The following is a 14,204-nucleotide window of genomic DNA, read 5'->3' on the forward strand; positions in this document are numbered from 1 at the left end:
AGCTGCAGAAACGCCACAAGCAAAGAGGCCAGGGTGATAACTATTTACTCATTTTACTTTGTGATATGACACACAATTGTGATGTGTACATTTACATTTATTCATTTAGCAGACGCTTTTATCCAAAGCGACTTCCAAGAGAGAGCTTTACAAAGTGCATAGGTCACTGATCATAACAACAAGATAGCCAAAAAACATCGCGAGTAGCCAAAACATGAAGCACACCTTGTGAACAACCAAAGTAAGTGCCAAAGGGAAGAACCATAAGAGCATGTAGTTAAACAAGTTAATGTACAATGTAGTTAAACAAGTGTGTAATGTACAATATAAGCTGATATTATTAAGGAAGTACATCTACTTTCGGAAACAGTAGTCTACTATTTCACTGAAGCATTAGCATCATGACATTAGCCTCTGTTGCCCGGGCAACACATACTAAAGTGGTCTATGATGCATCTGTTTTCAATCTTTAAAATAAACATTCCTCACAAATACATTTTCGTTGTAGGATTTATTATGACATTAGATTACAAGTAAACGATTTGAGGGTGAAATTATCATTACCTGTGGTTTCCAGTGTATCACTGCAACGCTGTAGTCTACGCGAGACACTACAATAACATCTACACAGCTGTTTAGGAAGTCAAACGGCGACAGAACATGTTCGGCACTCTCCTTACTTAAATCAAAAGTCTTTCAATAGGTGAAACTATCTGACTACTAACCTGAACTTCATTGCCACAGCCTAAACTTTGTCAAATCTGTTCATGAAAATTATTCATTTCAGCCTAAACCGTACAACGGAACGTTAAATCGAATTCAACCAACGCGATCGCTACCAAGACGAACTCAGCAGTAGTCTAGTACTGTACTGTAGTAGTACAATTTACCGGGGCAGCTTCTCCACACAGGGCTATATTGCATTTTGCGTTGTTACTGACAATGATCGCTACCAGTGAGATTTTTATGAATGAGCGATTTTCCACAAAATAAATGTCAAGCTTATTTACGTTTTTGGGGCATATTTTCAGTTAGCAGATGGTACTGTTTGAATCGCCATTCCATCTTCTACTGCCGGTAACGTCGTAGAATAATCTTCAAAGGGGGTTCTTTAGCAATGAATGAATGCAATATGAGTAGGCTATATGCCTGAAAATATCACGAGAAGGGAAAACTTAAAAGGACGTTTAAGTCATAGAGATTAGGTAAATTTTTACACCGGTCTGCCAAATTTATTCGTTTTGATTCAGCTATGAGGCTGCCTCTTGCAGGGGAAATGAGAAGACATCATATTTCATTATACACTTCACTCGTATTTTGAGTTGTAAATGAGCAGCCAAAAAAAGATGCTTTTAAATCTATGTAATCTTTATAAATAATAAGTATGCATTTTTATATAAAATATACAGAAATATCAGTTGTAAAAATGTCATTAAAAATGAATGCAATATGAGTAGGCTATATGCCTGAAAATATCACGAGAAGGGAAAACTTAAAAGGACGTTTAAGTCATAGAGATTAGGTCAATTTTTACACCGGTCTGACAAATTTATTCGTTTTGATTCAGCTATGAGGCTGCCTCTTGCAGGGGAAATGAGAAGACATCATATTTCATTCTACACTTAACTCGTATTTTGAGTTGTAAATGAGCAGCCCAAAAAAGATGCTTTTAAATCTATGTAATCTTTATAAATAATAAGTATGCATTTTTATATAAAATATACAGAAATATCAGTTGTAAAAATGTCATTAATGACAAGCAGTCAAAGGTTTTTCTGTGATTTGCATTTTAAGAAATGCCAACTTTTTCAAACTCCTCCTAGGCCGTTGCTCCGATTTTCATGAAAATTGTAAGAGATCATCTTCAGACCATGCAGACAAAAATGTATCAAAATGGCATCGATAACTCAAACCTTTCAAAGATTTTGACAAAGAGCACGCCATAGCGGACGTGAGGCCTTGTCTCTGCGACGGTTTACCGTATGGAGACGAAACTTTGGAAATGTAATCGCGAGCATGTCATCTAATCATCTTCCTACCACAATCACCTTGATATGTCAAAATATGACTGAATTACAGCTGTTTATACTTGGGTCAAGTAACCAAACACAGCATTTCCCAGCAGCGAGAATAGCTCACTGGGATAAGACGGGCTCCTTTGGAACACAAGGTCGTAGGATCGATTCCAGCCACAGTCGTCAAGCATGTCGAGATACAGGATTATCTGTTTAGCGAAGCCAGGTACGCCACAGTAGCTGTCTGGCAGTATAATCATAATGGTAATGATAAAGTTTAATCATCTTCCTACCACAATCACCTTGATATGTCAAAATATGACTGAATTACAGCTGTTTATACTTGGGTCAAATCTGACAAAGCTCGCCACGGGAGAAACGGCTTCCTTTTTTAAATAAAGTAACCGAACACAGCATTTCCCAGAAGCGAGAATAGCCCACTGGGATAAGACGGGCCCCTTTGAAACGCTAGGTCGTAGGATCGAATCCAGCCACAGTCGTCAAGCATGTCGTGTTACAGGATTATCTGTTTAGCGAAGCCAGGTACGCCACAGTAGCTGTCTGGAAGTATAATCACAATGGTAACGATAATATTTCATTGTCAGGGGATTTATAGTCAAGAAGAAGTGGATTCATTGTCCTTTGTAGATATAACGCTGCTACATCTAGCCAGCGCATTTTGTCTCAAAATGACATTTACCAAACGCTTATCGTTACAAAACTCGGTGTACGTCTTTTGCGCAATGCCGTGAAGGTAATCAAAAGTTTTGGGGTAGCGCCACCGCGTTGCAAATGTTTTTTTGGTTTTGCTTTGCTTCTTTAGCTACTGAATTTCCATATCGAATGCTGCTTGGCCCCTTCATTGCTTGCAGCTATATTTGTTGTTGTTTTTGTAAAGATATATTTTTTGCATATTGATGTTTTATTAAACAGTTAAAGTTGAGTGTCAGGAAAGGCAGGGAGAGAGAGGGCAATTCATGCAGAAAAGGGCCCAGGTTGGATTCGAACCCTGGCAGCTATGGTAAGGTCTTTACCTGGTGGTTTCACTGTTTTACACCAATGGATCATTACCATGTAATTAATGCATCATGATTCAGCTCAATGTAAATCACTCAAAAATACTAAACTCGAACCTGTGTAAAAGCTGTCGATGCATTCAGTACTCAGTCTGTCAGAGACTGAAGTGGAATGATTTAGTCATTTATAACATCTCATGCTCGCCAGCAATGTGACAAGGTTGACAAGGGGATTTTGTCACTATTGTGTGAGGCTCTGTTGACCATCTCAGGTTCCAAATAATTTCTAATTTCCTCTCTTTCTCTCTCTCCCCCTGATCCCATGTAGGATCATTATAATCAGTGTATAAGCAATTAAGTACTGACACACAAAAAAGGCCTTGTACCTTTCTGATGGAAAAGTCTCCTTTAGACTGCTAGGTGTCAGCCAGGATGTTAATGAAGTGGATAGAGTAACAAAAAAGTGGACTGTGCGACTTGAATAAAAGACAGGGAGAGAAAAATATTCCCAAAGTGTCAAGGCAGAACATCTCTCATAACCTAAGAGCCTGTTTCAGGCCTCTTTTGGCTCTCGACGAAGGCGGTCGCATTTTTCTCTCCCTCCCCTCCCCTGACCTTCCCTGCTTGGCTTCTATCGTATTGTCTTGTCTTGTATACTCGAGAGACTCTCTCCGCATCAATCTCCGAAGCAAGAAACATGGAATTGATTAGCTGGTCTCACAATTGACACCATCTTCTCGAAGAGCAGCTTGGGTTCAGGGAAACCTAACTGTCCTGGCAGGACGTTCGCAGCTGGCTACTCGATGGACGCGTGGGAGAATTGGCGTGTCGTGTGCCTAGCGGGGCTTTCCATGGAGGACGTGGAAGACATCTACCTATTCGGAACCATGATTACAGGCTTTCTGCTGATTGGATTGGGCGCTGCGCCCTGGTATATCGGAAAATTGATGAAACGGCTACAGCTGTCAAAAGCCCCTTAAGGCTGCCCGACATGATTGATGCGATGGGCAGAGCTGTTGGCGCTCAGACTGTGACTTTACAACGCAATATGGATAACATCATGGAGAAGTTAGCGGCTCTGCAAAGGAAAGTGGACCGACTTGGAGACCATAATGTGTAGACGTGGATATTGAATGTGGCTTCTCGACCAAACAATAACCCCAATGTTATCTGCTTTTGGCCCCGTAACCAGCACAGGCCTTGGCCAAGGTTGTTGCTGGAACAACAACTCCCCTGGAGAGCGCTGCAGTGAGACTCTCTTGTAGTCTTTCCCTTCCCCCCTCCCACTGACACCTGTGGATTGCGGTCTCTGTCTGGGTCACAACCAAGGATGTCTCCATGGCAATACAATCTGCGAACTGTGAATCTGACTGATTGTGGCCTAGGCGAAGGCCTCAGCCCAGGCCTACTCATACACTAATTTTCACCTACTACAGATATGCCATCACCCCCCCACCCCCATCCAACGCCTTCGCCTGCTTCGTTCCCCCAGTGTGGCATGGGGGTCTGTGACCAGTGCCTTTACGGCCGCAGGTCCAGATGCTGCTTGTTTGCGCTGGCTTCCCACCCCCTTTACATGTCATGAGTTCTGTAATGTTGTACAATGTATGTGATAATGGCTGCCTCGGTCGGTATCTTTCGGCCAAAGTAAATTCCTTGTCTGTGCAAACTTTCATGGCGAATAAAAACCCATTCTGATTCTGATTCTGAAAGGGAGGGAAGAGGTTAGATGTTTTTTCGTGACGTTGCTGAACTAAGCAGCAGTGCCTAGTCGCTACACCCGACCTCCCGAGGCTGCTGCATAATGGTTTACATAGAGGGCTGGGTGCTGGGGGGAACAGGGGTCTACTGGAGCAAGAGGGACGACGATTCAGGAGAGAAGGAGTGGTGGAGAGAGGGGGAACAGAAAGGGACTTACAAGTATTGTTGCTTTCGTCAATGAAAATGATGACAAACAAACCTTTATCAAGTGACGAAAACGAGACGAGACGCAACGTAAATGTTGGTCATGTGACGATGACTATAATTAAATGTATAATGCAATATCATTGACGAATAAAAACGAGACGAAATGTAGTTTACAAAATAAAACAAAACAAAATGTTATAACGTTATTTCATCTCATTAAGTCGCATTATTATTATTAGCTAACTCATGAGGCTATGCTTAATGTGTCTAATTTTAACGTTAGCTTTAGACGTTAGCTTTAGACGTTAGCTACTGAGCTGAAACCGACTGAGAGTCTGAGACAAACGTGTGTGACTAGCGTATGTGTGTTTGTTTGTGAGAGAGTGTAAAGTGGGTTACCATGTGTGACTAGTGTGTGTACTGTGTGTGTGCGTGTGTATTTGTATGAGACAGTGTAAAGTGGGTTCTTAGTTCCGACCTGACTGACTGCATGTGTACTAAGCATCCCTTGTTGACCAAATACTGTAGCTAGTTTTGTCATTCACATAGCAATCACACTGAACTGAATTTGGCATCAACAACATGACTTTGAATACCTTATTCTATCTAGACCAATACATTAAACAAATGGTTTTGGCATTAACATGCCTCCTAAGACTGCTCCTGACACTAAAATACAATTTTCATTGATTTAAACTTGACTAAATGTCATCAGTTTTCGTCGACTAAAACTAGACTAAAATTTCATCAGTTTTTGTCTACTAAAACTAGACGAAAATAGTCATGGATAAGTCTGACTAAAATAAGACTAAAATGCTCAGACTTTTAGTCGACTAAAACTTGACTAGACTAAAAAGAATATGAACGTGACTAAAACGAATAAAAACTAAAATGACAGCTTGACACAAAGACTAGACTAAAACTAAAATTAAAACAGGCCGCCAAAAACAACACTACTTACAAGTCGACTGTGTTGCAGGGAGACGTTGTAGCAGATAGTGGTCTACCAGGTCACGGCGGCTGGGGGATGGTTGTCTGTCGGTACCAGTAGGTGTAACTGACCCTGGGCCACTGCCACCTGAATGGGTAGCTTTTGTTTGGCAAGGTCCCCTTCTGTCTTATAATAAGACTTTATTTATATAGCACATTTCATACAAGAATTGCAGCCCAATGTGCTTTACATAAAATCAATAAAAAATATAAACAATAATAATAAAAACAATAATACAAGTGATAAAAGTAATACAAATAAATAAATACAAAATTAAAATGTAACAAAACAAAACACACATCTTCTGATACATTATCTCCTAGTCATAGATTATCAGTGGAAGCAGAAAATGAATCATTTGGTCATAAAGCCCTCAAAACCATGTATTACTGTAACATACAATACATTGGTAGACAGTTAACTTTAAAGTACTGTAGCCTATCTGACCAGCTGACATTAGAAACTCAGATAGGAGGTGTAGTATAACATGTGCACTGTGGAGGCCTTGTAAGATACAAATTCAGCTAAGGTAAGCAAGCTGACACTCAGAGTCAGAGGTACACCTCTGGGTGTACTCATACACCTATATTATGTGTCACTGTAATGGCCGCTAAGTCGGCTGTTGACTTCCCGGGGAAGTCTGGGAAGAGGAAAGACATAAATATTACCTCTGTGTCTACCCAACCCTGTGGGTTAGCCAGACAACGTTGGTTAGCTAGCTGGCAGTGGAGACATCCCACCTGTTCGGATGGAGAGAGACAGAAAATGAGCTTTTTGAGCTAATTCAGTCCTTTTTGAGTGGAAAATTATCATGTGTGGGTTTTGGTTGGTGGGCGTGATGTGTAGCTCACTGTTGGGGATTAGAGTCATTTGACATAGTTTTCTCTCTCAATGAGGCTGTGTTTTCCCCTCACAAATGAAAAATATATAAAAGTAGGAAAATTACCTCAAACAGAGACCTCCACAGAAAAGCCCCTGTCTTGATGCCCTGCTCTACACTGTGTGTGTGAGGGGCAGAGAGAGGCAGAGAGAGGCAGAGAGTGGTTTGAATGCATGTCACAGTGTTTGCTTCCTCACTGAGGCACCTCCCATTCCCTTTAGATGACTCTTTCTGTTACAGGGCCAACTCACTTATTGATCTGCATCTGCCTTGCATTTTCTCTCTCTCTATTCTACAGTTTATCTTCCTGTCGGTCCTGCCTGGTAGGATCATAGTAAACCTTTCTCTCTATCACTCCATTTCACTCGGTTTGCTCTTTTCTTGTCCTTGACTTGTGTCTCAGTGCCTAAAGGAAGGAATACTAATTGTCTCCTCCCCCCTTCCATGTCTGTCTCTCTTTCATTCTCTCCCGTCTCTCATTCTCTCACTCTCACTCTCTCTCCCCCCTCTGGCTCTCTCTCTCTCTGTCTCTGTCTCACAGTGATCCTGTTCTGCATGGCGGCGCTCATCTTTCCCATAGGCTTCTACATCAATGAGGTAGGGGGCCAGCCCTACAAACTGCCCAACAACACTGTTGTGGGCTCCTCCTACGTGCTCTTCGTCCTCTCCATCTTCTTCACCATAGTGGGACTCCTGTTTGCCGGTAAGGTGTGTCTACCAGGCTGAGTAGGCCTTCTCTGCCATCATGGGTGGAGAGACACACCCCGGAGGCTTGGGAAAACGTACAGGAATACAGGAAGAAGAAAAAAACACACACACACTCACAAGGACTGAATAACTAAACATGAAGACTGGCAGCAAGAGACCAGATAAGATGTTTGTCTTTCTGACAGTTGGACGGAGAGATGGATGGCTTTAAGGGTGGATTGGTGGACTGTTGGTCTGCAAGGTTGGGAGGGAGGGTTAAGATGTACTTAAACACTTTTTTTAAAGAACCAACGAAAAGTAAAGACACTGAGTGGAGAAGTAGGCGTGATGGAGAAGGAGGGATACATGGAGGGGCAGAAGAGAAGGGGGACTGAGGACCACAGAGTCTATCCAACTCAGCGTCTTTTAACTGAAACCTTCTTACCTGATGGTGTTGCACTGTGGAGGTTTGACATGGTGATGGAGAAAGTGAGGGAGGCTGAGAAAGAGGGAGGGAGATGAAAGCTACTCTCCCCCCCAACCGTTTCCAGGTGACTGGCACTGTGACATCATCATGTGCATTTTGCTCACTCTGACTACCCTCCCTGAAAAATCCCCTACCCATTTCTCTGCCTTCTCCTTCCTTCCCCCCACTACAAAAAAGAACTGTTGCCACCACAACCACTTATGTTGCTATCCTTGGCATCTAGCTAATTTAGTTGTGTTTTTTTTTTTATCACTCCACTTGTGTGTACATCCACCACCATACACTATCCACTGAAGAAGAAAAAGGGTCTGGATTGGACCTCATTGTGTGACCTTTCCAACCCCCACCCCACACCTCGTAGGATGCGCGCAACTGGTGGCAACCCAGCTGTCTTGGGCTGGGGTAGTGATCGCAGGTGTGCCCCCTATATCTCGCTCAACAGCCCTGATTCCAAGGAGCAAGTGATTAAGGTGGAGAGGAGGAAGAAAGAGAGAGGGAGAACTCCTCAGACTCAACCCCCCCCCCCCCCAGAGCAAGGCTCCCCTCTGTAGCTGACTGTACAGATTAGCCGAGCGGGGCAGCACCTTTGCACTGCTCCCTCAGGACAGAGTGGACAGGGAGAAGAGGACTGAGAGTAATCTGACTATGTCAAACTTGAATGAAGCAGAAGTCCAGTTTTTGTTTTGTTGTAAAATTGCAGAAGCACGAGGACCGCAGGTCAGGTCCGTTTGTGGGGCTGTGCCTCTCTGCTGCTCTTAATGCCCTTGAACACACCGACATACACTCTCTCATACTTGCAAATTAATACAAGCATTCATACTTACGCTTACTGAAACACACTCACACAGAATTGATCCAAGTAGCAACACATGCGCATACACACAAACTCATTGAGGGGAGCATTCAACCAGATGGAAATCTCAATCCAAACACGTGAGAAGTATTTGTTGTTCTTCTTTAGTTGCTACTAAGCTTTTCTTACTCTCAGTCTGTGTGATGCTCAGTAAAGATCTGCAGGCCGCTTGCGCTTTCTGCCTTGGTTTGTGATTGTGCCATGACAAGTTTGTTTCTGTGTAGATTCAAAGGGAGACTATTCTGTTGTAGGAAACACTGTGTATTGAACAGTTTAACCAATAGCCGAAGAAGCACCCAAAACATAGAGAAAAGAGAACTTCTTACCTCATTCTTTTATTTTAGTTTTTCTTATTCAACCTATTGTTATTATTTTTTGTCCAGACATGGCAACGCCTGCCCTATAAATTGTGTCTTGCCTTGGTCAGACTTTAACACAGAAAGCCCTTGATCACTGCAAATGATTTATCACTGAATAAAATCTGAAAAAAGGGTGCGTGTTTGACACGATCACTCTGTTCGCTACATATAGAGATGTAATACAGCCATTCCCAACTGCGTAGGTCACTAAGGCATAAAAACATATGATATAAAACTGTAGATGAGTGGAAAAATAAGAAATATTTACTTCCACCGGGTAGGACATTCACAGGCATGAATGAACTCTAGCTAAATCAATTGCAGATATCAGAACAGACCTACCTGCAGTCTCTTAGTGTTTTATGTATTAATTACTTTGTCTTTCTATCGTACCAGCTGAGTAACAGAATGCAACCGTCTGTGATATGACGTAGATATGTCGCTGTGACGTAGATCGGTCGGGTTTTGGCTCCACCTATACAAAACCTGAGCTGAAAACGGAAGAGAAACTGTTCAACGGTCTAACTCCACATTTCAGTGCAATAAAGTTTTCGTGCTTTGCACATGCTTTCAGGAACTTATTTCACACGTATATAATGTACTGAGAAGCAAATCATGGAATTTGCTTTACACAATCTTTAAATTAACTTTACCTCAATATTGTTCAAATGTGTTTTTTTCCCTTTTTCTTTTCCAAATCAACATATAGGGACATGTTTTCACAATAGCCTTCCCTGCTTTGTATTTCATCCACTTTTGTATCTGCAGCCAAACAGGTTGCTTTAAAAAGGGCTATTTGTGGTCAAACTGCTTGTAAATTATTATTATTTTATTTTGGGGGGGGGGGGGGAGTGGGCCCCAGAGTTGCTTGTGTAGAAAAGTGAAACCTTCCATCTTTTAACTATTTATATTTGTTTATTTATATAATTTTTCATTTGCTGCCAAAAGTTATTAACAGTATTCATGACAAATTTACAAGTTTGCACTCACCCTCCTTCAGTTTAGTGTGTGAAACCTACAAGAGACCTTGCTTTCCGTGTTTACAATGTACTGTATTTGAAATGACTGTGTCATGGTGTTCACCTGAATCAACATTGGATTTTCCCAAAATTGCTTTAGAATTTTTAGTTACAATAAAGAAATGTATGAACTTTAAAACAGTACCCTAACCTTTTTGTACAATAGTGGTATTGCTGCTCTATTGTATTGTAATATTATGGAAGAAAGTGCATCAACTACAAATATTAAACCACAATGTACATGAAGTTTCAAAATGTAGAATAGACAAAGTTCATACTTACAGTAGAACAAGCAGGCAAGTTTCTACTTGACTGCTGTACAAAGGCTCATCTTCTAGACCTGGTCAGTATGGTCTGTGTTTGCCTGAACCTGCCTAGTATCAGGAAAACTAAGGAATAGTCCCAAAGCTACACATTCATTCATCTGGCACACCAGGCCAATTTACACAAGCGCCCAGTAACATTTGACCAACCACCCCATCATGTCCAGGTCTGTGGTGGACCTGGGACGAGCCAGTGGGAGTAGTTTGGGCTTTTGGATCCAGATGACAGGACATGGGGCCAGATGTTTTGGTGTTGGTGCCAGCCAGAACTAAGTCTGCACCTGTTTTCAGTAGAGTGATAGCTTGAGAGTTTGATAACAAAGTTCAGTCGTGAAACTTTCTACTCTCTTCAGAAAGCAACAGGTGCTACCCACTTCTATCCAACCCTTAAAAATAAAATTATATCAACATATGTTGTGGATCTCCCATCTGTCTCTTTGCATACAAAGACGCAGACAGGTTCTTGCTTACGCATTACCCTAATTGGCCAGTTAATATGGATAGTTCTGACAATGTATTTTTTTATTGCAGCTTGTAATGCATCTGTCTTTCAACAGCGATGGTTGGCTAGCTAGACCTTGTACTGTCCTACACAAAGATGGGTGGATACGTTTCTCTGCCATCTGCAGAGGGTGCACACATCGTTCTCTCCTGGTGACGTCATTCTAACAATTCTATTTATATATGGCAAACAGGAAGACTGTCTACATATAGGTAGAGAACCCAGACAAATACTTTCCTACAGTAAAATATATTCGATCTACAATGATCAATTTAACACTGTTGAACAATACATTATTTATTGGTACATCTGTGTATTTCATAGTTTGACAGTAGATCTTTCTGAGCACACACATTGACTCTAGGTTTTCCCTCCCTCTTTGCATTGTTTTTTTTTCTCTCTGTCCTGTTTTTACGATTGGTACACCTTTATATTCTTGATGTAAAAAACGTCTTTATCAAGACATATCTTGATATTGTTGGAGTGCATGTGAGTTTGTACCTATGTATGTCTGGGTTCAGGTGACATGTTATGAAGTCAGCTTGGAGCCTGCACAGATAAGTGCTTGACTTGATTTAGCCGGGCTCCCCTGGGTACATTGGTAGCGTGGCTTGAGTTAGCAGGGCCCTGATCAGCTCTGACAGTCCTAGGAGGACTGCTCTGTCCAGATGGGGCTGGCTCTCTCTGGTCCCACAGCCTGTCTATGACTAGCTAATTCATCCACTTAATACATTTTACAGCTAAACCTTTTCAGAGTCATTGGAAAGGAGGAACATTTGACCATTTGTCCAGATACGTTTATTGGTTGTTTGAGGAGGGAAGGAAGTTATTACAATTTTGAATAGTTTATAGAACACAGTCATTCTTAACGTTTTTGCACATCTTTCCAACATTGACTAGCCATGCAGGTTATTTAATTGTAGTACTAATTTTGAATGAATTATTAATTTAAACAAGTTGCTGGCAGGCTGACTAGGTGTCATGCGTTGTTTGGTAATTTATAAAGTGATTATGTTTTCAAATTGATAACTCAATGCCAACTGAGGGGTAATATAAGAATAATTACATGGTTTCAAACGTAGTTATGCCGAAAGCCAGCTTCACCATGCATAATAATACACATTTCATGAGCAAATCCTTGACCAAATTGCATCATGTAAAATACAATAAGAGTTTTACGTGGTCCTACTGTTTAAGCACATTCATTCATAGTCAATGCTGTGGATCAAAATCCGTATAATTTAGTGTTAGGGCAACTGTTGGACTAACTCATGCTGATGAATAAATTCATTTCTGGACATTTATTTTCTTTATTTGCCATCTCACATGTCCCTACAACAAACACACACAACATTTGTGTTTTCAGATTTATATTAAAACACTGAGATTTAGTTATGATTTCACTGTATACATGGACTCTTTAGTGGGGCAAATAAGGTTTTAACAAATTAAGTATTCAACAAAGTCACATAAAAGTATTTTCCTATTTCAAAATGGGACTTTGTCTATTTTGTATTATTTTAGTTTTCCATCCTGAAATGTCTGAAGATTATTATACTCACAATAAATGTTTTTTTGCTGTAGTCTGCAAATTATCACAGACTGTATTGTTGATTATATATTTAATGAGTTATTTCTGTTTCTCGCTTTGTGAAAAACTTTATAAACAATATTTTTTTCTTACATGTTCTGTTATTTAGCAAATTTACCTAAATAAATGATTGCTAAAGGATTAAATCAACTCTGTTGTTTTCATTTATTGTAGTCTTTAATGGTGTACAGTTAAAAACCTGTGAAGTTTTTGGGTGTTTTTGCAGATATAGCCAATAATCATTTGCTTCCTTAACCCAGTTCACACTAAGTTCATTTTATTGCATGACAGCACGAGAATTTAAACTGATATGACTTGAAAATCCACCACCGCGGCACAGCCCCGCAGTAGCGGACTGGCCATCGGGAGCACCAGGAGAAGAATAACTATGGAAAACCAGGCTAAGAAATGTAAGGGTAGGGCTTAAAAATTAAGGGACAAAAATACATCACCTCCACTAGACAAGGTTTTACCATGTTGGTTTATTGCTGGTTTATTTTACATAAAGCTCCCAAAAATATTTTGCGCTCAAATAAAGGCCCAAATTGTTGGCTCGCGCTGTGCGCGCGGGTATTAAGTATCGAACTCCCGAACTATCATCACATCAAACACAGACTGTGCATGCAGGGCAGCTGTGGTGGCGTATATTATTACTGATGACAATTAGAACAAATTATTCTGTTAAAACGTGTACAAATAAATAATAACGATAGTAAAATGTTATATTTGCAAACACCCTTTTTCATATAATTTGGGTCGCGATGGTTTGTCATTTTGAAAATGTGGGTCGCCGAAAAAGAAATGTTTGAAAACCACAGATGTAGACTATCTGCTTCTTACTATCAGCGAAACCGTGAGAGTTGGCAGCTATGCAACAGCAAATAGAAAAACGCAACAAAAAATATGAAAACACGACAGCAAATATGAAAACACGACAGCAAATATGAAAACACTTCAACAAATCGTAAAACACAACAACATTAACTTCTACCGGAAAAGGTAGAGCTTATCTAGCAGAGGAGGGACCCTCCTGATGGACTGTCTGTCTTTTAACCCTTGTGCTGCCTTCGGGTCACATGACCCAAAGTTTCATAACGAACCACCGTTGTGTTTACCCAAGTTTACCCAATACAAAAATAATAAATAATTTTCTTTTAACCTTCACAATGTGGGGGGTCTGAGACAGCCCGACGGTTAAAAGAAAATGCTTCACTTTGTTTTTGTATGCGGTAAAGTTCTCGCAATACGAAGGTGGGTCACAATGACTGATGGGTCAGAATGACCCGAAGATAACACAAGGGTTAACATGAAGAAGAGGTGAAAAACACGGAAAAGCGCCTATTTTGAAAACATGACTACTCCCGAAGATACTTAGGCCCTAAACTATTTCTAAGAATGATTGTGATGCAGGGCATACGTACGACGTGACTTTAAAGTGCTTATACATAAGCACTTTGAAGTCACGTTTGAGAGAAGCAGGGTTGTGTACAGTGCTTGAAGTGGAGAAAAAAAGGTGCCGGTACTCTAGCATTGGCAAATCATTATGAAATTTGAGATTTCTACAGTGAAAAAC

General features: G+C 40.8%; 1 protein-coding gene across 2 annotated transcripts in view; it reads left to right on the forward strand.

Annotated features, from left to right (window-relative positions):
- Positions 1-14,204, forward strand: part of mosmoa (modulator of smoothened a) — a 105,970-nt gene that overhangs the window by 27,441 nt on the left and 64,325 nt on the right. The window contains exon 3 of one of the 2 annotated variants that reach the window (XR_010876474.1): positions 7,352-9,585. Coding sequence is in view for 1 of the 2 variants with exons in the window: in XM_067233748.1 (XP_067089849.1) it covers positions 7,352-7,536 (185 nt within the window). In the remaining variant the exon portion in view is untranslated. Of the gene's footprint in view, positions 1-7,351; positions 12,682-14,204 lie in introns of those variants that run through there. The other variant, XM_067233748.1, reaches the window with a different exon arrangement.

This window comes from Osmerus mordax, chromosome 3 (assembly GCF_038355195.1).
Source record: "Osmerus mordax isolate fOsmMor3 chromosome 3, fOsmMor3.pri, whole genome shotgun sequence".
NCBI classification, from domain to species: domain Eukaryota; kingdom Metazoa; phylum Chordata; class Actinopteri; order Osmeriformes; family Osmeridae; genus Osmerus; species Osmerus mordax.